The sequence below is a fragment of the Taudactylus pleione genome, unplaced genomic scaffold (assembly GCF_031769625.1).
Source record: "Taudactylus pleione unplaced genomic scaffold, aTauple2 ptg000209l, whole genome shotgun sequence".
In the NCBI taxonomy this organism is placed as follows: domain Eukaryota; kingdom Metazoa; phylum Chordata; class Amphibia; order Anura; family Myobatrachidae; genus Taudactylus; species Taudactylus pleione.
The window spans coordinates 2,054,066-2,079,714 of record NW_028284611.1 but is presented as its reverse complement, the minus strand read 5'-3'; the positions used below and the strand labels follow the sequence as shown (position 1 = coordinate 2,079,714).

Below are 25,649 nucleotides of genomic sequence, written 5' to 3'. Positions count from 1 at the left end.
TATCTCCTCCCTACCTGTATCTCCCCACTGCCTGTATCTCCTCCCTACCTGTATCTCCCCCCTACCTGTATCTCCCCCTGCCTGTATCTCCCCCTGCCTGTATCTCCCCCTGCCTGTATCTCCTCCCTACCTGTATCTCCCCCTGCCTGTATCTCCCCCTTGCCTGTATCTCCCCCTGCCTGTATCTCCTCCCTACCGGTGTCTCCCCCCTACCTGTATCTCCTCCCTACCTGTATCTCCCCCCTACCTGTATCTCCCCCTGCCTGTATCTCACCTCTGCCTGTATCTCACCTCTGCCTGTATCTCGACCGTGCCTGTATCTCTCCCCTACTTGTGTCTCGCCCCTGCCTGTATCTCACGTCTACCTGTATCTCCCCCCTATCTGTGTCTTGCCCCTGCCTGTATCTCACGTCTACCTGTATCTCACCTCTACCTGTATCTCCCCCCTACCTGTATCTCACCTCTACCTGTATCTCACCTCTACCTGTATCTCCCCCCTACCTGTATCTCACCTCTACCTGCACCTCACCTCTGCCTGTATCTCACCTCTGCCTGTATCTCACCTCTACCTGTATCTCTCCCCTACCTGTATCTCCCCCCTACCTGTATCTCACCTCTGCCTATATCTCACATCTGCCTGTATCTCACCTCTATCTGTATCTCGCCTCTACCTGTGTCTCGCCCCTGCCTGTATCTCTCCCTGCCTGTATCTCCCCCCTGCCTGTATCTTCCCCTTGCCTGCATCTCACAGGCTATTATATAAACCCCAGTGACTTAGATAAGGGATGCTGCAATGTCACAGGAGATATCTGCTTAGTGGCCCAATGTTGGTGTATATATGGGCCCAAAATGAGAGCAATGGATGTGAATGATCAGACTTAGCTGGACCATTATATGACATGCGGATAAATCCACTCAGCTGACACCAGCTTGAAAATGAAAATTAGATGTACAAATAAAGGTAATTGCTCCCCTGTTATACCTTAAGCCTTCCCATGATATAATAGATTAGCACCATATTGGTTCATCTCAGTTTCATTTTCGACATTTGCTTGGTTGTGTGTGGGTTACTCTCTCTAGGAGTCACTAAGGCTGCTTTTCTACCTTTGAAGCGCTGATTTGGGTCTCTCTATATATTATTCTCATAGATGACCCTTGCAGTCCTCTGTATAAGGACTCGAGGCCCTACAGTATATTATATTATTCAGCTGCTCAACCAAAGTGCAGAATAGCCCAATGTGCCCAATCATGTGTGAGACCAGGACTATTAGACACTTTAGTGATCACCCATGTGTGAGGCCAGAACTGTCAGTCACTTTAGTGATCACCCATGTGTGAGGCCAGGACTGTCAGACACTTTAATGACAACCATGTGTGAGACCAGGACTATTAGACACTTTAGTGATCACCCATGTGTGAGGCCAGGACTGTCAGTCACTTTAGTGATCACCCATGTGTGAGGCCAGAACTGTCAGTCACTTTAGTGATCACCCATGTGTGAGACCAGGACTATTAGACACTTTAGTGATCACCCATGTGTGAGACCAGGACTGTCAGACACTTTAGTGACCACCCATGTGTGAGGCCAGAACTGTCAGTCACTTTAGTGATCACTCATGTGTGAGGCCAGGACTGTCAGACACTTTAATGACAACCATGTGTGAGACCAGGACTATTAGACACTTTAGTGATCACCCATGTGTGAGGCCAGGACTGTCAGTCACTTTAGTGACCACCCATGTGTGAGGCCAGGACTGTCAGTCACTTTAGTGACCACCCATGTGTGAGTCCAGGACTGTCAGACACTTTAGTGATCACCCATGTGTGAGACCAGGACTATTACACACTTTAGTGATCACCCATGTGTGAGGCCAGCACTGTCAGTCACTTTAGTGATCACCCATATGTGAGGCCAGGACTGTGAGTCACTTTAGTGATCACCCATGTGTGAGGCCAGGACTGTCAGTCACTTTAGTGATCACCCATATGTGAGGCCAGGACTGTCAGACACTGTAGTGATCACCCATGTGTGAGGCCAGGACTGTCAGTCACTTTAGTGACCACTCATGTGTGAGTCCAGGACTGTCAGTCACTTTAGTGACCACTCATGTGTGAGTCCAGGACTGTCGGACACTTTAGTGACCACCCATGTGTGAGGCCAGGACTGTCAGACACTGTAGTGACCACCCATGTGTGAGGCCAGGACTGTCAGACACTTTAGTGACCACCCATGTGTGGGGCCAGGACTGTCAGACACTTTAGTGACCACCCATGTGTGAGGCCAGGACTGTCAGACACTTTAGTGACCACCCATGTGTGAGGCCAGGACTGTCAGACACTTTAGTGATCACCCATGTGTAAGGCCAGGACTGTCAGACACTTTAGTGACCACCCATGTGTGAGGCCAGGACTGTCAGACACTTTAGTGATCACCCATGTGTAAGGCCAGGACTGTCAGACACTTTAGTGACCACCCGTGTGTGAGGCCAGGACTGTCAGACACTTTAGTGATCACCCATGTGTGAGGCCAGGACTGTCAGACACTTTAGTGATCACCCGTTTGTGAGGCCAGGACTGTCAGACACTTTAGTGATCACCCATGTGTGAGGCCAGGACTGTCAGACACTTTAGTGACCACCCATGTGTGAGGCCAGGACTGTCAGACACTTTAGTGACCACCCATGTGTGAGGTCAGGACTGTCAGACACTTTAGTGACCACCCATGTTTCAGGCCAGGACTGTTAGACACTTTAGTGACCACCCATGTGTGAGGCCAGGACTGTCAGACACTTTAGTGACTATCACTAAGGAAAATATAAAAATTCATTTGGACGAGTCTTTGCTCCAAAATGTGAAACTACAGAATCCTATAATGTACATCTTATAAAACAACACCCTGAATGCCATCAATGGTACACAGACTGTATATTGGCAACTTACTGTGTATTATGAGTGTAATGTATCAGTGTTTTATTATTTTATAAAGTGTCTCGCTATCCCTGAGATGATGCTATAACCAATAGCGATCGGTGTAGGTAGAACAAAGGTGATGATTCCCTCAAACACAGAAACTAGTGCAGAGACCCATCCACGGGCACCCAGCTCATCCGTCTTCTTCTGTAAGTCCTTTATCTGCTCCTGGTACATTCCAGCCTGCCCATCACACCCCTGCACCGCGTACGCCTGCTGCTCCTGAGGACACAAGAGTCACAGCTAATGCATTAACCGGGGGATATACAGCTAAGCGTGTAACAGTCCTATATAACATATTACTGTAGGTCTATACATCACATTTTACTTATATTTAAAAAAATAAAATGTTTACGTTTTTTTGTTGTTTGTTTGTTTGTTACTAGAGATGTGCTCGGACCGCCGTGTTTTGGTTCTAATTTATCACCGTGTTTTGCTTCGGATTCAGTTGTGGTTTGGTTTCGAATTTCTTAAAAATCAATTAAACTTGATTTTATTTTATTTTTAAATTGATAAAACGGCTACTTTGAACCTGGATTCAGTACATGCAATGCTAAACCCGATCTTGGTTATAAAACTGTTTGCAGAACCGAATTGGGACTCTGGACCTGACTGAGCAAAATCTCTACGGCAAAAGCGGACGCAGATGGCCGATTGTTGAGCATTGCGCATGCGAATCACAATGCAATCAAGCAGAGCATGGAAACCAGAGTGAGTGACAGGCACAGAACGTTTGGGCATGGTGACAGGGGGTTGGTCGGAGCAATGCAGGCGTGCGTTCAGAAATGTTTTGGCTGGATTGCAAATTATTACGGATGTGAGATAAGGGAGGGGGGCATCTTCATGTTGTCTGTGCGACGGCTTTACAATTGCATTCATTAGCATACTTTCACAGCAGATCTGAGCGCGCGATTGCAGGGATGATCGCATTAGTGATCCTTGCTGAATCAGGGCCAATTGCGATTGATCCTGGTTGCAATTGCTATTCTCTTGTAATAGAGATTACATACGCAACTTAATATGCAACCACAAGCACCGCGTATGGGTGGGTGTGTTCAAAAGTCCGCCGCAGTTCTGTAGTTAAACGCAATTCGTGCGTACGCGATTGCAATAGTGATCCTCGCTGAATCAGGCCCTCTGTTCGACTCAGAATCCCAAAGTGATTCCGAACTAGGACTCGATTCGACTTGGATCCCCTAAGTTGTCTTCGTATTTCACAGAAAACGAACTGCACATCTCTACTCTTACATTTCACATCCAAATATTTACATTTCCCAGAACCAGACTTTAGTCACCGTATCAGTCTCCAATAATCAGGGTCTGTGTTTCCACTTAGAAGAGACCTCAGGATGATAAAGATACGAGGAATAAAGTAAGATAACCGCCATACAGGCATGGATCACATCTGTTACTCCATTACTAACCTTCCCAAATCTAATCTATATGTCCTGCAATATGTAAGGACCGGCCAGCATGTGAGGGTTACTCTTATTTCCACAATGATTTTTGAGTTAAAGATTATTCCTGTAAAGCTGGGCATCCACTATACAATTATCTGTCCGAGCTGGCTGGTTGGAATGAAAAACAGAAAAAGACCCAGGTGCTGAGGAGTTAAAATAACGATTTCAGATTCAATGCAGCTGAGTGAGAGAGTCACTCTCACCATAACGTAAAAAAATTGAAAAACAAAAACAGCCGCAGTATCTGAGGGTTTTAAAATGAATATCACTCAGAACAGTTCTAAATATAAATGCAACATTTAATGCTAAAGAGGAAACATAACAGAAATAAAGGTAGCAGCTATAATGAAAAAACTGTAACAATATAAAATCAATAAACATGCAGTAATACTATAATCATCAAATAATTCTGGAGTCCATACCACTAAAATTATTGATGGTAGTTATAAAATGTTCCTTAATTAGGAAAAATTTCCATATTAGGTATATTATAGATGGTGCACGCACTAAGTCGATGAAATTCCAAATAAGCACGTATTGTGTGGATATTCCACAGCGCTAGGTTATACCTGCAGGAGTGATGGTACCATTTGATAGTAAGCGGGAATCTGGCAATAGCGGTAAAGCAAACCGCGTCCACAGATGGCTGGCTTCGGTGTTCAACTCAATCTGTGGGGAGCTCACTGGTGGTGATAGGAAGCCGCTCTGGAGAGTCCGTGTGACTGGTGGATTCCGGAAGGTCTCGAGTGGAATTTTATCCACAGGTGGATGGGAGACACAAAAGTGAGGCTGTTGGTGAAGCCGCTCAAAAGCTGTGACAATCGGAACAGCAGTCTCCGTTTCAGTCTGCTGGGCAGAGTGCAAGTGCTTCCATTCAGTACTCACAGGGCATAGGAAGGTGTGTGAGAGGGACCTACGCATTTCGACGTCGTCCTGATGTCTTTTTCAAGGTGAATGCTTCTCTTCAACTCTTGAGGCTTTAAATAGTGTCAGTCTATATAATCATCTTAGACAGCTGTGCTAGTTAGTAACGGTATACAATCAGGAAGCCAGCTGCCGGAATCCCGACTGCTTTATCTATTTTTACTATGTCCTTGAGGCCCTATGTCAATTAAATGATAAGACTTTTTATCAGACAATAACCTCTGATCCTTGTGCACAGTATTCGGAGGATTTCAAATGATTTCTCAGTGAAGCTCTTGATAAGGAAGTCATATCCAGGGAGGTATACAGATTCCTACCAGTTCCTTTTCCTGTCACTCCTAGTTTTTATTATTTACCCAAGATCCATAAATCCCTCACTGAACCGCCCTGGTCGCCCGATAATCTCTGGGATTCACTCTCATACTTCTAACCTTTCTCACTATGTGGATTATTTTCTCCAACCCTCATGTTACATGACTAAGGTCACACCTAACAGACACTACACATTTCCTTAATTCCATTCAAGGAATTACTTGGAATGAAAAGTATGCCTTTCTCACACTTGATGTGAAAGCGCCATACACCCATGTCCCCCATGAGTTGGGGATTAATGCGATAGCAAATTGCCTTTTGGAAGATGGTACTTTATCCGTTCAACATCAGGAATTTTTACTACAGGCTATACGGTTTATTCTTACTCACAACTTTTTCATTTTTTCTGACACATTTTACTTACAGGTGCTTGGGAGGGCCATGGGTACCAGGTTCTCCCAAAGCTACGCCAACCTCTACATGGGACACTTTGAGTCCCGCCATGTGTGGGGGGACGAGTTTGGGGGGAACCTGGTCTTCCATGGCCATTACATAGACAATCTATTTATTATTTGGGATGGGGACCTTATTAGTGCACAAGCTTTTGTTTCAGCTCTCAATAATAATTCCTTCAATCTTTCATTTCCTACACTTATAGTAGCAATCTGGTTAACTTCCTGGACCTGACCTTAGAGATAGTTAACAGTCAGATTAAGACTGTTAACTACTGTAAAGAAGTGAATACCAATAATTATTTGCATTATAACAGTTGTCATTACCAACCTTGGAAGACAAACATACCAAAGGGCCAACTTATGCGCTTAAGATGCAACTGTTCCGACCTTAATAATTTTATTGAACAAGCGAAAACCCTGTGCAAGAGTTTCACTGAGAGAGGTTATCCACCGGATCTGTTGGAAAAAACATAATAGTGAAGTCGCAGATATGGATAGAGCAGAACTTTTACGATCCAAACCAAGAGAACATAGTGGAAATAATATGAAAAGTAACTTTGCCTTCATTTCAAAATATAATAACTCTTCGGGGGCTATCAAAAGGATCAAAGAGAAGAGTTACTCTATGTTACAGTATGATTCGGTATTAAAACATATACTACCAATTAAACCGACAGTCATCTATTGAAAAACAAATCCCTTAAACATATATTAGCACCAAGCTCTCTGAAACCAATACAAAAACATTCTTCTACATCAGGTTCTGGTTGGCTCCCACAAAAACCTTTTGGTTTTTATAAATGTGGTTTGAACAAATGTATTACTTGCCAACATGTTGTAAATAAGACCAAAAACTGTAAATATCGAAGGTATGGATAAAACATAGACCGTTAAACAGTTTATTAACTGTAATTCCAAGTATGTAGTGTACCTGCTGCTATGCGGCTGCAGGGACACTAGATACGTGGGGAGAACCATTAGAAGCCTCCGTGAAAGATTCTTGGAACATAGGAGGAATATCCTCAAGAAAAATCTGCTACATAGTGTATCACAGCATTTCATGGAAAAACATGGAGGGGATGTGAGCTCCCTCCGAGTCATAGGACTTGAATCCATACCACCCACTCTCAGAAAGGGCGACAGATTTAGGACCTTATGTAAACAAGAAATATTTTGGATATTCTCCATGAACTGCTCATTTCCAGATGGTCTAAATGAACAAACTGAGTTGAATAGCATTTTCTGATGTGATTTTTTTTTTACTTTATGTATTTATTGTTTATTATTTATTTATTATTATTTTTTTATTATTATTTCTTTTTTATTTTTTTTATCCTTTTTTGTATCTTTCCTTTATTGTTAATATCCACACCTCAGCCCCTTTTATTAAGTTAATTACTCTAGTACAGATAGTTGTTGTAAAGAGATGCTTTTTGCCTTCCTCATATGCCAAATTATATGTGTATTATATGAATTGACTGAGACGCAGTATGTGACACTATTCCTTTTTATACATTGTATCTTACTTAATTATTAAGTGCTGTTGAATTGAGATGGATCTATCTTTCAAGTGGTCTATCTATATACTTTTTATTTCTCCCCATTTCTTCCCCTCTTAATTGATAGAAATGGCAGAGAAATAATTGATATAATTTATTGTACTCTTCTTCTTTTATATATATCCACAGGTTGAGTCTCCCATATCCAAATAATCCGAAATACGGATAATATTCGGAAATACAGAATAATTTTGGCATGACTGAGATAATGAAACCTTTGATTTTTGATGGTTCAATATACACAAACTTTGTCTAAGGCACAAATTATTAAAAATATTGTATAAAATTACCTTCAGACTGTGTATGTATAAGGTGTATATAACATATAAATGCATTCTGCGTGCATATTGGGGTTCCATTCCCAAGATATTTCATTATGATATGCAAATATTCCAAAATACGGAATATTCCGTTATTCAAAATATCTCTGGTCCCAAGCATTTTGGATATGGGAGACTCAACCTGTACATACAAATAACTCTACATATTTTCTTAGCCACGATTAATAGATAAATTGTGTTCATATTGAACCCAATACATTGTCTCCAGTGTTTTCCTTTGATGATTTTAACTTGTTTTCACTCAGAACAGTTACTAACTAGCACAGCTGTCTAAGATGATTATATAGACTGACACTATTTAAAGCCTCAAGAGTTGAAGAGAAGCATTCACCTTGAAAAAGACATCAGGATGACGTTGAAATGCGTAGGTGCCTCTCACAAACCTTCCTATGCCCTGTGAGTACCGTATGGAAACACTTGCACTCTGCACAGCAGACTGAAACGGAGACTGCTGTTCCGATACGTTCTTGTTTGGAATTTCATCTATAATATACCTAATATGGAAATTTATCATAATTAAGGAACATTTTATCACTGCCATCAATTATTTGAGTGGTCCGGACTCCAGGATTATTTGATGATTATAGTATTATGATTGCCACCATCAAATAGAAATCATTTGATGGTGTTCTGAAGGTTGTTTATTTAATTCCTGATAGCTATGCCTCCCCTGGCTCCATTCTGCATCAGGGCATCTTTATGGGTTCATTGGTAGCTGTCTCTCTCTCTCTGTCTGCCTCAGACGTGACCCTGCTCAGTCCCTGAGTCCCCCCCTCTCTAGGCTGCTGCTGAGCAACAGGGAGAACATTCTGGAACCGCTAGGTGGGAAATGTATTGTCCCCTCCAACTTTCCTGGAAATCCTCCAATCTTTCACAGACTGGTAATATTCTCTGATATAGTTAATGTATGCTAAAGAAGCGCTTGTATAGTGGATAGTGCTTAAATGTAATACCAGCAATAGTGAAACATACACACAATAACACTCAATACATATAATGTGGATAAATGTTTAAGCGCTTTCAGTGAAAAATGAAGTGTCCTGAAAAGACGTGGGCACTGGATACCAGGGTAAGTGGGATAGACTGACTCTACCTTTCCCTGTGTAAGATCTTCTCCATGCGTCAGGGGTAGTCTAAACACGGTGTTTAGACTACCCCTGACATCACTATTCCAGTGAGCGTGAATTCCTCTCCACGAGAACGGCAGATTTCCACCAGGCAGAAGAGTGCAGAAAGACGCTGCTCCGGCGAGCCACTGATATTACCAGCGGCAGACGGAATTGTCATACAGCTGATCGTACTGCAGCCGCCTGGACACAGCCAGCCCCCGCACGGAGAAGATCTTACCCTGGTATCCAGCGCCCACGTCTTAATGGGGAAACCTTTTCAGGACACTTCATTTTTCACTGAAAGCGCTTACACATTTATCTACATTATATGTATTGAGTGTTATTGTGTGTATGTTTCACTATTGCTGGTATTACATTTAAGTACTATCCACTATACAAGCGCTTCTTTAGCATACATTAACCCTTACCTGGCCAGTGGTCTGGCCATTTAAAAGAAAGCTGCTTATCACTGAGAGCGCATGATTCATTATTATATTCTCTGATATAGGTAGTACTCTTATAATATTCAGGCAGATTTATGGGAGGAACCACTTGATCTCAAAATCTGAGTTGAGTCCGTTGGGACCAATGGTTCCCAAATCAAAAATGGCTCTCATCTCCGCTTTTGCTAGCCTGTCCGCCTCATTTTTCCTCGAAAATGGAGGAACCAAGATCATTTTTACAGAAAAAGGTGATATGTGCTGGATCACGATTATGTATTTTATCAAAATGGGCTGACACACTGTGGGCTATGGCCCTCATTCAGAGCCACTTGTTAGCGGCAGTACGCTCGTTCCGAGCGATGTTCGTACATCTGCGCATGCGTACGGTTTTTAGTACGCATGCGCGAACCAGTCAGTGCGGCCGAAAATCATTTGTACGCAATATAGCGAATGCCTGCTATTTTGAGTGACAGAATGAGGCGTATGTGGGTGGTAACAGGGGAAGGTGCTTGAAAACGGGGAGTGGAGATCCGAACGCAGGCGTGCCCTAAAGGTCAAGACGGGCGTTTTATGGGTGTGCATAATTAATACAGCAGCGTCAATGACCACGTCACTTGGTTTTTTTTAACTCAGAACTGCTCGCAAAATAGCGGTTGAAAAAACCAACCACAAGAATAGCGAGCAGTTCATATCCTGTTCGATGTACTCGATTAATCTAAAAAATAGCGGACATGACGTATGGTGCGAGCGGCCAGGGGGCGTTTTTATCAAATAAACGAGCGTATGTTTCGCTCGCTCGTTCAGACTTAGAGGTGTGAACAGACTGCAATGTGCGAACGGATCATTTGCATAGCCACCCCTTGTTTTTGAACGAACGAGCGCAAATAGCGAACGGCTCTGAATGAGGGCCTATATTCAATATGGGGCGAAAAGTTCGTTATTGTCATTTTCGCATATTTCCAATATCCCCGTATTCAATTACATTGACTTTTCGCCGGTGTGAAAAGTCAATGTTAAAAAACGGGGATAGTTTTTCGCCAGCCTTTTGAGTGCAGAATTGGGGTTTAGGGGTGTAGGCTAAAAATAAAATTGCCTGCACCCTTGGGAATGCCCACTTAAAACAATCTGTGTTAAAAAAAGTACACCCCAAAAAATTACTTAAAATTTTGGGGTTTAAAAAAAAAAATAGGGAACACACTTCTAAATCAGCGGAATTGAGTCCAGAGGGGTTCCCTTATATGCGGCAGGTGTTTTCTTGAATGCGGGTGATAGCGGCAGGTGCATTTTTGCAGAATTTTAACACCCACAGCTCTAACGACCGCTCCGGTGATGGTCGCGATGGTCAGAGACCATCGCGACCATCGGGGCTTACGACGAGACCCAAGGGTAGGGTCTCCCTTGTCGTAAGCCCCGGAGAGCTTTTGGCTCTGTCTGAGCCGGAAAGCTCTCCACTGACATCACTAGTGATGTCAGTGGGGCCTCCCCCAAACGGTAGGCGTTCCCACGGGAACGCCTCCGTTTGGGCTGCCACCCCCCCGGCCCGCCTTCAAAACGGGGCGAGCTGTCAATCAACATCGACAGCTCGCCCCCTTTGGATCGAGACCCGCTACGACCGGTGCTGTCGGTCGTAGCGGGTCTCACGCATGCGCACGACAGTGCTGGCGCCGTTGTGCACATGCTCTGTGGGGGGCCATCGACCCGGTCCGAGCACATCGGCGCTAACGACCGGGTCTGAATGACCCCCTTATTTACAAGGTCCCTTTAGATATAATCTGCTCGACGATAAACAAATCTTGGTTTATCCTAAATACATTTTTTGATATCCTCATACTTTCTCAGGATACCCCCGAGTTTCGAAAATATTTTTTTCTAATTGTGGATTTTGGCCGCTGAATTTGGTAATAAAAGGGATACCCAAATCTGACGGATTATCTTTAACTTCTCTAAGGGCATTCAGCTCAGATCTATCTTGTCCTCAATATTTCTCAAATGACTTTGTCACCAGATCCTTCCCATAATCTTTCTTGAGAAGTTGTTCTCTCATTGCTGATCCCAGGTAGATGAAATCTTCCTGTATCGTACCATTTCTACAAACCCGATGAAATTGGCTGTTTGGTATAGATAACAGCCAATTCATGTGATGGTTGCCGTTATAATCAATATAAGAATTGCAGTCTGTCAGTTTTTGAAATGTTTTTGTATTGATCTTATTATCTTTAATAATGATGGTTAGATCCAGGAAATCTACTGAGTCCTTACTGATCTGGAAAGTAAGGTGAATGTTTTTATCGTTCCTGTTAAGGTATTTGCAGGAAATACCTAGCGTAACTTGATCCCCCTTCCATATAAACAGAATATCGTCGATATATATACACTCCAGGACACCAGGTTTACCCCAAATCCATGGCCCTCCTGAACGATGGATTTATCCCAGAGGCCATGAATAAGTTGGCATAACTAGCCACCATGAGTGGCACCATCAAAACTTGCACCAGCCGTATGGTAGATGCAGATTGGCTGCTCATCTCTATACACAGCTGCTTTCAGCGACGCCCCTGTGACACGCCTGCAACACACCCATAAGACGTTTCCTCTGCATGCGTCTGATGAATAACGGAGGGCTTGAATGTGCCAGGAGTGACTTAAACCAAGGGGCTGGGCTTTGGCCTGGGTGGTGATCAATGTGTTTGTCCCAACCTATGAAATCCTTAGTGGGAGGAGTAGGGACTGAGCTTATTTAAGTCCAGGCTTACAGGCCTGAGGCCTCTTTCCTGGGATTCATTTGCCCACCCTCCCGTACCCTAGGGTTCATTGTTTGTTAGCTATAATTTCGTGTGGCAGGAAGTACGGCTTATCATCAGCCCGGGTGTAGTGTGTGTGCATTGGGTGTGCTGACCTTCTATCTATGTGTAGAGAAGTACTGTACCACCTCTACGTGGGCAGTACAGCCATCTAAGGATGGTGTTGTGTTTGGTAGAAGGTCTATGCTTGATACCCAAGAGCAGAGTTTGATATCCACAGGGCAGACTCCGCCCGCAATGCTGTGTTTTGTTGTTGAGTTTGCATTGTTGGGCTGCTCTGTGTAAGTGCCGTCCTTCCAGCCACCATACAATATTTAAAATAATTAAATAATTTTCTTAAATAAATAGCTGACCTGTTTTAAAATCCATTACTGTCTCCGTGTCTTCATTCTTAGATAAGTTTGAAGTGTTTATATTTTATGGTATAATGATCACACACACTGGGCACACATCAGCCGTTACTAAGCTTATAGCCACCACCCGTTACCTCCAGGCCAGTGCCCAGGATTTCCCCAAACTACACTTCTTCAAGCATTGTGTGAATTTGTACTGCAACTCTGTACGAAGACCATCGGGACCCATGCGTGGTGCGACTCAGATGCATGCGCAAAAGAAAAACATCGGTCAACTGATTCCGACATCGCTGCTGCATCCAACTCATAAATCAGGCCCAAAGGGTCACATGGTTACATAGACCGCTATAACAATTCACTCATTCACTCAGACACTTACTCACTCACTCACAGTTACTCACTCACTCAGACACTTACTCACACACTCAGACACTTACTCAAAGTTACTCACTCACTCAGACACTTATTCACTGAGACACTTACTCAGTCACTCACTCAAAGTTACTCACTCACTCAGACACTTACTCACTCACAGATACTCACTCACTCAGACACTTACTCACTTACTCAGACACTTACTCACTCAAAGTTACTCACTCAGACACTTACTCACTCAGACACTCACTCACTCAAAGTTACTCACTCACTCAGCCAATTACTCACTCACTCAGACACTTACTCACTCACTCAGACACTTACTCACTCAAAGTAACTCACTCACTCAGACACTCACTCAGACCCTTACTCACTCACTCAAAGTTACTCACTCAGAAACTTACTCACTCACTCACAGTTACTCACTCAGACACTTACTCACTCAGACACTTACTCACTCACTCACAGTTACTCACTCAGACACTTACTCACTAACTCACAGTTACTCACTCAGACACTTACTCACTCACTCAGTTACTCACTTACTCTTATAAGACAGGGTCCGGCACACAAAGACATGAAGCGATGTATGTAAGTAACACATATGTGTACGTGCAGTTACACAGTATAAGACAGGGTCCGGCACACAGAGACATGAAGCGATGTATGTAAGTAACACATATATGTACATGCAGTTACACAGTGTAAGGACAGGATCCGGCACACAGAGACATGGAGCGATGTATGTAAGTAACACATATATGTACATGCAGTTACACAGTATAAGACAGGGTCTGGCACATAGAGACATGAAGCGATGTATGTAAGTAACACATATATGTACATGCAGTTACACAGTATAAGACAGGGTCTGGCACACAGAGACAGGAAGCGATGTATGTAAGTAACGCATATATGTACATGCAGTTACACAGTGTAAGGACAGGATCCGGCACACAGAGACATGAAGTGATGTATGTAAGTAACACATATATGTACATGCAGTTATACAGTATAAGACAGGGTCCAGCACACAGAGAAATGAAGCGATGTATGTAAGTAACGCATATATGTACATGCAGTTACATAGTATAAGACAGGGTCCGGCACACAGAGACAGGAAGCGATCTATGTAAGTAACGCATATATGTACATGCAGTTACACAGTATAAGACAGGGTCTGGCACATAGAGACATGAAGCGATGTATGTAAGTAACACATATATGTACATGCAGTTATACAGTATAAGACAGGGTCCGGCACATAGAGACAGGAAGCGATGTATGTAAGTAACACATATATGTACATGCAGTTACATCATGTAAGACAGGGTCTGGCACACAGAGACATGAAGCGATGTATGTAAGTAACACATATATGTACATACAGTTACATCATGTAATACAGGGTCCGGCACACAGAGACAGGATGCGATGTATGTAAGTAACACATATATGTACATGCAGTTACACAGTATAAGACAGGGTCTGGCACACAGAGACATGAAGCGATGTATGTAAGTAAGTAACATATATATGTACATGCAGTTACACAGTTTAAGACAGGGTCCGGCACACAGAGACATGGAGCGATGTATGTAAGTAACACATATATGTACATGCAGTTACACAGTATAAGACAGGGTCCGGCACACAGAGACATGGAGTGATGTATGTAAGTAACACATATATGTACATGCAGTTATACAGTATAAGACAGGGTCCGGCACACAGAGACATGGAGCGATGTATGTAAGTAACACATATATGTACATGCAGTTATACAGTATAAGACAGGGTCCGGCACACAGAGACATGGAGCGATGTATGTAAGTAACACATATATGTACATGCAGTTACACAGTTTAAGACAGGGTCCGGCACACAGAGACATGGAGCGATGTATGTAAGTAACACATATATGTACATGCAGTTACACAGTATAAGACAGGGTCCGGCACACAGAGACATGGAGTGATGTATGTAAGTAACACATATATGTACATGCAGTTATACAGTATAAGACAGGGTCCGGCACACAGAGACATGGAGCGATGTATGTAAGTAACACATATATGTACATGCAGTTATACAGTATAAGACAGGGTCCGGCACACAGAGACATGGAGCGATGTATGTAAGTAACACATATATGTACATGCAGTTATACAGTATAAGACAGGGTCCGGCACACAGAGACATGGAGCGATGTATGTAAGTAACACATATATGTACATGCAGTTACACAGTATAAGACAGGGTCCGGCACACAGAGACAGGAAGAGATGTATGTAAGTAACACATATATGTACATGCAGTTACATCATGTAAGACAGGGTCTGGCACACAGAGACATGAAGCGATGTATGTAAGTAACACATATATGTACATGCAGTTACACAGTATAAGACAGGGTCCAGCACATAGAGACAGGAAGCGATGTATGTAAGTAACACATATATGTACATGCAGTTACACAGTATAAGACAGGGTCTGGCACACAGAGACATGAAGCGATGTATGTAAGTAACACATATATGTACATGCAGTTATACAGTATAAGACAGGGTCTGGCACACAGAGACATGGAGCGATGTATGTAAGTAACACATATATGTACATGCAGTTACACAGTTAAAGACAGGGTCCGGCACACAGAGAAGGAAGAGATGTATGTAAGTAACTCATATATGTACATGCAGTTACATCATGTAAGACAGGGTCCGGCACACAGAGACATGAAGCGATGTATGTAAGTAACACATATATGTACATGCAGTTACACAGTATAAGACAGGGTCTGGCACACAGAGACAGGAAGCGATGTATGTAAGTAACGCATATATGTACATGCAGTTATACAGTATAAGACAGGGTCCGGCACACAGAGACATGAAGCGATGTATGTAAGTAACACATATATGTACATGCAGTTATACAGTATAAGACAGGGTCCAGCACACAGAGAAATGAAGCGATGTATGTAAGTAACACATATATGTACATGCAGTTACACAGTATAAGACAGGGTCTGGCACACAGAGACAGGAAGCGATCTATGTAAGTAACGCATATATGTACATGCAGTTACACAGTATAAGACAGGGTCCGGCACATAGAGACAGGAAGCGATGTATGTAAGTAACACATATATGTACATACAGTTACATCATGTAATACAGGGTCCGGCACACAGAGACAGGAAGCGATGTATGTAAGTAACACATATATGTACATGCAGTTACACAGTGTAAGGACAGGATCCGGCACACAGAGACATGGAGCGATGTATGTAAGTAACACATATATGTACATGCAGTTACACAGTATAAGACAGGGTCCGGCACACAGAGACAGGAAGCGATGTATGTAAGTAACACATATATGTACATGCAGTTATACAGTATAAGACAGGGTCCGGCACATAGAGACATGAAGCGATGTATGTAAGTAACACATATATGTACATGCAGTTACACAGTATAAGACAGGGTCTGGCACATAGAGACAGGAAGCGATGTATGTAAGTAACACATATATGTACATGCAGTTACACAGTATAAGACAGGGTCTGGCACACAGAGACAGGAAGCGATCTATGTAAGTAACGCATATATGTACATGCAGTTACACAGTATAAGACAGGGTCCGGCACATAGAGACAGGAAGCGATGTATGTAAGTAACACATATATGTAGATACAGTTACATCATGTAATACAGGGTCCGGCACACAGAGACAGGAAGCGATGTATGTAAGTAACACATATATGTACATGCAGTTACACAGTGTAAGGACAGGATCCGGCACACAGAGACATGGAGCGATGTATGTAAGTAACACATATATGTACATGCAGTTACACAGTATAAGACAGGGTCCGGCACACAGAGACAGGAAGCGATGTATGTAAGTAACACATATATGTACATGCAGTTATACAGTATAAGACAGGGTCCGGCACACAGAGACAGGAAGCGATGTATGTAAGTAACACATATATGTACATGCAGTTATACAGTATAAGACAGGGTCTGGCACATAGAGACATGAAGCGATGTATGTAAGTAACACATATATGTACATGCAGTTACACAGTATAAGACAGGGTCTGGCACATAGAGACAGGAAGCGATGTATGTAAGTAACACATATATGTACATGCAGTTACACAGTATAAGACAGGGTCTGGCACACAGAGACAGGAAGCGATCTATGTAAGTAACGCATATATGTACATGCAGTTACACAGTATAAGACAGGGTCCGGCACATAGAGACAGGAAGCGATGTATGTAAGTAACACATATATGTAGATACAGTTACATCATGTAATACAGGGTCCGGCACACAGAGACAGGAAGCGATGTATGTAAGTAACACATATATGTACATGCAGTTACACAGTGTAAGGACAGGATCCGGCACACAGAGACATGGAGCGATGTATGTAAGTAACACATATATGTACATGCAGTTACACAGTATAACACAGGGTCCGGCACACAGAGACAGGAAGAGATGTATGTAAGTAACACATATATGTACATGCAGTTATACAGTATAAGACAGGGTCCGGCACATAGAGACAGGAAGCGATGTATGTAAGTAACACATATATGTACATGCAGTTACACAGTATAAGACAGGGTCTGGCACATAGAGACATGAAGCGATGTATGTAAGTAACACATATATGTACATGCAGTTATACAGTATAAGACAGGGTCCGGCACATAGAGACAGGAAGCGATGTATGTAAGTAACACATATTTGTACATGCAGTTATACAGTATAAGACAGGGTCCGGCACACAGAGACAGGAAGAGATGTATGTAAGTAACACATATATGTACATGCAGTTACATCATGTAAGACAGGGTCTGGCACACAGAGACATGAAGCGATGTATGTAAGTAACACATATATGTACATGCAGTTACACAGTGTAAGGACAGGATCCGGCACACAGAGACATGAAGCGATGTATGTAAGTAACACATATATGTACATGCAGTTATACAGTATAAGACAGGGTCCGGCACACAGAGACATGGAGCGATGTATGTAAGTAACACATATATGTACATGCAGTTACACAGTATAAGACAGGGTCCGGCACACAGAGACAGGAAGCGATGTATGTAAGTAACACATATATGTACATGCAGTTATACAGTATAAGACAGGGTCCGGCACACAGAGACAGGAAGCGATGTATGTAAGTAACACATATATGTACATGCAGTTATACAGTATAAGACAGGGTCTGGCACATAGAGACATGAAGCGATGTATGTAAGTAACACATATATGTACATGCAGTTACACAGTATAAGACAGGGTCTGGCACATAGAGACAGGAAGCGATGTATGTAAGTAACACATATATGTACATGCAGTTACACAGTATAAGACAGGGTCTGGCACACAGAGACAGGAAGCGATCTATGTAAGTAACGCATATATGTACATGCAGTTACACAGTATAAGACAGGGTCCGCCACATAGAGACAGGAAGCGATGTATGTAAGTAACACATATATGTAGATACAGTTACATCATGTAATACAGGGTCCGGCACACAGAGACATGGAGCGATGTATGTAAGTAACACATATATGTACATGCAGTTACACAGTGTAAGGACAGGATCCGGCACACAGAGACATGGAGCGATGTATGTAAGTAACACATATATGTACATGCAGTTACACAGTATAAGACAGGTTTCCGGCACACAGAGACAGGAAGCGATGTATGTAAGTAACACATATATGTACATGCAGTTATACAGTATAAGACAGGGTCCGGCACATAGAGACAGGAAGCGATGTATGTAAGTAACACATATATGTACATGCAGTTACACAGTATAAGACAGGGTCTGGCACATAGAGACATGAAGCGATGTATGTAAGTAACACATATATGTACATGCAGTTATACAGTATAAGACAGGGTCCGGCACATAGAGACAGGAAGCGATGTATGTAAGTAACACATATATGTACATGCAGTTATACAGTATAAGACAGGGTCCGGCACACAGAGACAGGAAGAGATGTATGTAAGTAACACATATATGTACATGCAGTTACATCATGTAAGACAGGGTCTGGCACACAGAGACATGAAGCGATGTATGTAAGTAACACATATATGTACATACAGTTACATCATGTAATACAGGGTCCGGCACACAGAGACAGGATGCGATTTATGTAAGTAACACATATATGTACATGCAGTTACACAGTATAAGACAGGGTCTGGCACACAGAGACATGAAACTATGTATGTAAGTAACACATATATGTACATGCAGTTATACAGTATAAGACAGGGTCCGGCACACAGAGACATGGAGCGATGTATGTAAGTAACACATATATGTACATGCAGTTACACAGTATAAGACAGGGTCCGGCACACAGAGAAGGAAGAGATGTATGTAAGTAACTCATATATGTACATGCAGTTACATCATGTAAGACAGGGTTCGGCACACAGAGACATGAAGCGATGTATGTAAGTAACACATATATGTACATGCAGTTACACAGTATAAGACAGGGTCTGGCACATAGAGATATGAAGCGATGTATGTAAGTAACACATATATGTACATGCAGTTACACAGTATAAGACAGGGTCCGGCACACAGAGACATGGAGTGATGTATGTAAGTAACACATATATGTACATGCAGTTATACAGTATAAGACAGGGTCCGGCACACAGAGACATGGAGCGATGTATGTAAGTAACACATATATGTACATGCAGTTATACAGTATAAGACAGGGTCCGGCACACAGAGACATGGAGCGATGTATGTAAGTAACACATATATGTACATGCAGTTACACAGTATAAGACAGGGTCCGGCACATAGAGACAGGAAGCGATGTATGTAAGTAACACATATATGTACATGCAGTTACACAGTATAAGACAGGGTCCGGCACACAGAGACAGGAAGAGATGTATGTAAGTAACACATATATGTACATGCAGTTACATCATGTAAGACAGGGTCTGGCACACAGAGACATGAAGCGATGTATGTAAGTAACACATATATGTACATGCAGTTACACAGTATAAGACAGGGTCCAGCACATAGAGACAGGAAGCGATGTATGTAAGTAACACATATATGTACATGCAGTTACACAGTATAAGACAGGGTCCGGCACACAGAGACATGGAGCGATGTATGTAAGTAACACATATATGTACATGCAGTTATACAGTATAAGACAGTGTCCGGCACACAGAGACATGGAGCGATGTATGTAAGTAACACATATATGTACATGCAGTTACACAGTATAAGACAGGGTCTGGCACATAGAGATATGAAGCGATGTATGTAAGTAACACATATATGTACATGTGTATATTAGGGGTGTGCACCGGCCACTTTTCGTGTTTTGTGTTTTGGTTTTGGATCTGGATCTTCCTTCGTGTTTTGGATCTGGATTGGTTTTGCCAAAACCACCCTTCCGTGTTTTGGGTTCTGGGTTTTGTGTTTTGGATCTGTATTTTTTTTTAAAAAAGCATAAAAACAGCTAAAATCACAGAATTTGTAGGTTTTTCTGCTCCTATGCTATTATTAACCTCAATAACCTTAATTTCCACTCATTTCCAGTCTATTCTGAACACCTCACACCTCACAATAGTGTTTTTATGTCCAAAAGGTTGCACCGAGGTAGCTGGATGACTATGCTAAGCGACACGAGTGGGCGGCACAAACACGTGACCCATCTTGGAGTGACACTGCAGTGGCAGACAGGATGGCAGTTAGAAAAACTAGGCCCCAAACTGTACATAATGCAAAGAAAAAAAAGAGGTGCAAGATGGAATTGTCCTTGTGCCCTCCCACCCACCCTTATGTTGTATAAACAGGACATGCACACTTTAACAAATCAATCATTTCAGCGCCAGGGTCTGCCACACAACTGTGGCTGAAATGATTGGTTCGTTTGGGCCCCCACAAAACAAGCTGGCAATTAATGTGTCCCTGCACAAACTGGCTCTACGGAGGCAAGATGTCATCCTCATCCTCCTCATCCACCGATTCCTCACCCTCTTCAGTGTGTACATCCTCATCCTCACAAAGTATTAACTCGTCCCCACTTGAATCCACCACCACAGGTCCCTCTGTACCTTCTGGAGGCTGGTCTCCCTGGAAGAGCTGATAATTCATTTTGATGAACATCATCTTCTCCACATTCTGTGGAAGCAACCTCCTACGCCTTTCGCTGACAAGGTTCCCGGCTGCACTAAACACTCTTTCGGAGTACACACTGGAGGGGGGGCAACTCAGGTAAAATAGAGCCAGTTTGTACAGGGGCCTCCAAATTGCCTCTTTTTCCTGCCAGTGCAGGTATGGACTGTCTGACATGCCTACTTGGATGCTGTCACCGATGTAATCCTCCACCATTCTGTCAATGGTGACAGTATCATATGCAGTGACAGTAGACATGTCAGAAATTGTTGCCAGGTCCTTCAGTCCGGACCAGATGTCCAAACTTGGTCCTGCCTGCCCTGCATCACCGCCAGCGGGTTGCTTAGGATACCTAAGTTTTTTCCTGGCAGCCCCAGTTGCGGGAGAAAATGAAGAAGGAGCCGTTGACGTGTCACGTTCCGCTTCAGCTGACAGTGTGTTCACCAGAAGGTCTTTGCACCTCTGCAGGCTTGTGTCGGTCGGAAAGAGAGACACCACATAGGCTTTAAACCTAGGATCGAGCACGGTGGCCAAAATGTAGTGGTCTGATTTCAACAGATTGACCACCCTGGAATCCTGGCAAAGCGAATGAAGGGCTTCATCCACAAGTCCCACATGCCTAGCGGAACCGCTCCGTCTTAGCTCCTCCTTCACTTTCTCCAGCTGCTTCTGCAAAAGCCTGATGAGGGGAATGACCTGACTCAAGCTGGCAGTGTCTGAACTGACTTCACGTGTGGCAAGTTCGAAGGGCTGGAGAACCTTGCACAACACAGAAATCATTCTCCACTGTGCTTGAGTCAGGTGCATACCCCCTCCTTTGCCTATGTCATAGGTGGATGTATAGGCTTGTATGGCCTTTTGCTGCTCCTCCATCCTCTGAAGCATATAGAGGGTTGAGTTCCACCGCGTCACAACCTCTTGCTTCAGGTGATGGCGGGGCAGGTTCAAGAGTGTTTGCTGGCGCTCCAGTCTTCGGCACGCAGTCGCTGAATGGCGAAAGTGGCCAGAAATTTTTCGGGCCACCCAAAGCGTCTCCTGCACGCCCGTGTCGCTTTTCAGAAAATTCTGCACCACCAAGTTTATTGTGTGAGCAAAACATGGGACGTGCTGGAATTTGCCCAGATGTAATGCCCGCACAATATTGGTGGCGTTGTCAGATATCACAAATCCCCAGGAGAGTCTAAGTGGGGTAAGCCACTGGGCGATGATTTCCCTCAGTTTCTCTAAGAGGTTGTCGGCGGTGTGCCTCTTACTGAAACCGGTGATACACAGCATAGCCTGCCTTGTAACGAGCTGGCGTTTCTGAGATGCTGCTACTGGTGACGCTGCTGCTGTTGCTGCGTAAGGTGATACATCTACCCAGTGGGCTGTCACAGTCATATAGTCCTTAGTCTGCCCTGTTCCACTTGTCCACATGTCCGTGGTTAAGTGGACATTGTGTACAACGGCATTTTTCAGGACACTGAGGACACTTTTTCTGACGTTTCTGTACAATCTCCGTATCGCCTGCCTAGTGAAGTGGAATCTAGACGGGATTTGGAACCGGGGACACACTACCTCCATCAATTGTCTAAATCCCACTGCACTAATGGCAGATACCGGACGCACGTCTAACACCAACATAGCAGTCAAGGCCTCAGTTATACGTTTTGCGTCAGGATGACTGCTGTCGTACTTCATCCTCCTCGCTAAGGACTGTTGGAGGGTCAATTGTTCAGTAAAAGTAGTGGTGTTCCTACTTCCTCTCTGGGATGATGAACGACTCCCAGCAGCAGCAACAGCAGCAGCGGCAGCAGTAGGCGTAGCATTGCAAGATCCTCCGGAGGAATCCCGGATAGGAGAGTCAGTCATGCCAGTGACATGGCCTGCAGGACTACTTCCGATCCTGACTAAGGAGGAAATTGACGAGGAGGGAGTTGACGGTGTGGTTTGCAGGCGCTTGGATACAACAGGACAACGGGATTTAGGTGTCCCTGGACTGCTTACGGTCTTAGCCAAAGTTTCTGAACTTGACAGTAACTTTTTATGAACGCGCTGCAGGTGTCGTATAAGGGAGGATGTTCCTAGGTGGTTGACGTCCCTACCCCTACTTATTTCACCTTTACATATGGTACATATGGCAAGACAGTTGTTGTCCGGATTTGGATAGAAATATTGCCAGACCAAAGAGGTGGAATGTTTGGTCTTCTGCCCAGGCATGACCGTGATGGGCTTTTTCATCCCACGGACAACAACTGTCTCCCCCGGAGCCTGATTTAAACAAACCACATCACCATCAGAATCCTCCTCGCCAACTTCCTCCTCAGCGCCAGCTACACCAGTATCCTCATCCTGTTGTACTTCAACAGTGACATCTTCAATTTGCATATCAGCAAGTGGACTGTGGGTGCTCCTTTCAGCACTTGCAGGGGGCGTGCAAATGGTGGAAAGAGCCACCTCTTCCCGTCCAGTGCTGGGAAGGTCAGGCATCGCAACCACCACCACACTTGGACTCTCCTTGGGGATTTGTGATATCTTCTTAGAAAGCACAGTTCTTCGCTGTGCTTTTGCCAGCTTAACTCTTTTGATTTTTTTAGTGGGAGGAGGGCTTCCATCGTCATGTGAAGCTGAACCACTAGTCATGAACATACTAGGGATCGACCTTAGCCGTTCCTTGCCACTCCGTGTCGTAAATGGCATATTGGCAAGTTTACGTTTCTCTTCAGCTGATTTAAATGTCTTTTTCAAGGTCATTTTCCTGAACTTTGCCATTTGGGATTGTATGTGCCCTCTACTATGACATTGGGCATCGGCCTTGGCAGACGACGTTGATGGCATGTTATCGTCTATGTCATGACTAGTGGCAGCAGCTTCAGCACTAGGAGGAAGTGGTTCTTGATCTTTCTCTATTTTATTTTTATCGGAGAAAGTTTGGTCCTCCATTTATGTTATATCGATTTGATATATACGTGCGGCTAAACACAGAAAATAATTTTTTTTTTGGTTTGGACTGGAGTGTACTTTCGGGGGTTACAGCACCCTTTAACGGTCAAGCCAGCCGGCCCTTTACTTATGACACAGGCGCACGCTTGGCACTACTTTGTTGATGCACGTGCGGCTACTGCGCACACAATTCACAAACACAGAAAATAATTTTTTTTTTGGTTTGGACTGGAGTGTACTTTGGGGGTTACAGCACCCATTAACGGTCAAGCCAGCCGGCCCTTTACTTATGACACAGGCGCACGCTTGGCACTACTTTGTTGATGCACGTGCGGCTACTGCGCACACAATTCACAAACACAGAAAATATTTTTTTTTTTGGTTTGGACTGGAGTGTACTTTTGGGGGTTACAGCACCCTTGACGGTCAAGCCAGCCGGCCCTTTACTTATGACACAGGCGCACGCTTGGCACTACTTTGTTGATGCACGTGCGGCTACTGCGCACACAATTCACAAACACAGAAAATAATTTTTTTTTTGGTTTGGACTGGAGTGTACTTTCGGGGGTTACAGCACCCTTAACGGTCAAGCCAGCCGGCCCTTTACTTATGACACAGGCGCACGCTTGGCACTACTTTGTTGATGCACGTGCGGCTACTGCGCACACAATTCACAAACACAGAAAATAATTTTTTTTTGGTTTGGACTGGAGTGTACTTTGGGGGATTACAGCACCCTTTAACGGTCAAGCCAGCCGGCCCTTTACTTATGACACAGGCGCACGCTTGGCACTACTTTGTTGATGCACGTGCGGCTACTGCGCACACAATTCACAAACACAGAAAATATTTTTTTTTTGGTTTGGACTGGAGTGTACTTTCGGGGGTTACAGCACCCTTTAACGGTCAAGCCAGCCGGCCCTTTACTTATGAAACAGGCGCACGCTTGGCACTACTTTGTTGATGCACGTGCGGCTACTGCGCACACAATTCACAAACACAGAAAATAATTTTTTTTTTGGTTTGGACTGGAGTGTACTTTGGGGGTTACAGCACCCTTTAACGGTCAAGCCAGCCGGCCCTTTACTTATGACACAAGCGCACGCTTGGCACTACTTTGTTGATGCACGTGCGGCTACTGCGCACACAATTCACAAACACAGAAAATAATTTTTTTTTGGTTTGGACTGGAGTGTACTTTCGGGGGTTACAGCACCCTTTAACGGTCAAGCCAGCCGGCCCTTTACTTATGACACAGTCGCACGCTTGGCACTACTTTGTTGATGCACGTGCGGCTACTGCGCACACAATTCACAAACACAGAAAATAATTTTTTTTTTGGTTTGGACTGGAGTGTACTTTGGGGGTTACAGCACCCTTTAACGGTCAA

At 43.7% G+C, this 25,649-nt stretch overlaps 1 protein-coding gene across 1 annotated transcript in view; it reads right to left on the bottom strand.

Annotated features, from left to right (window-relative positions):
• Positions 1–2,973: 2,973 nt before the first annotated feature.
• The window catches only part of LOC148517814 (guanylate-binding protein 7-like), a 155,100-nt gene continuing 132,424 nt past the window's right edge, over positions 2,974–25,649 (bottom strand). Inside the window, exon 11 of the mRNA XM_088478183.1 lies at positions 2,974–3,192. Coding sequence (XP_088334309.1) covers positions 2,974–3,192 — 219 coding nt within the window. The remainder of the gene's footprint in view (positions 3,193–25,649) is intronic.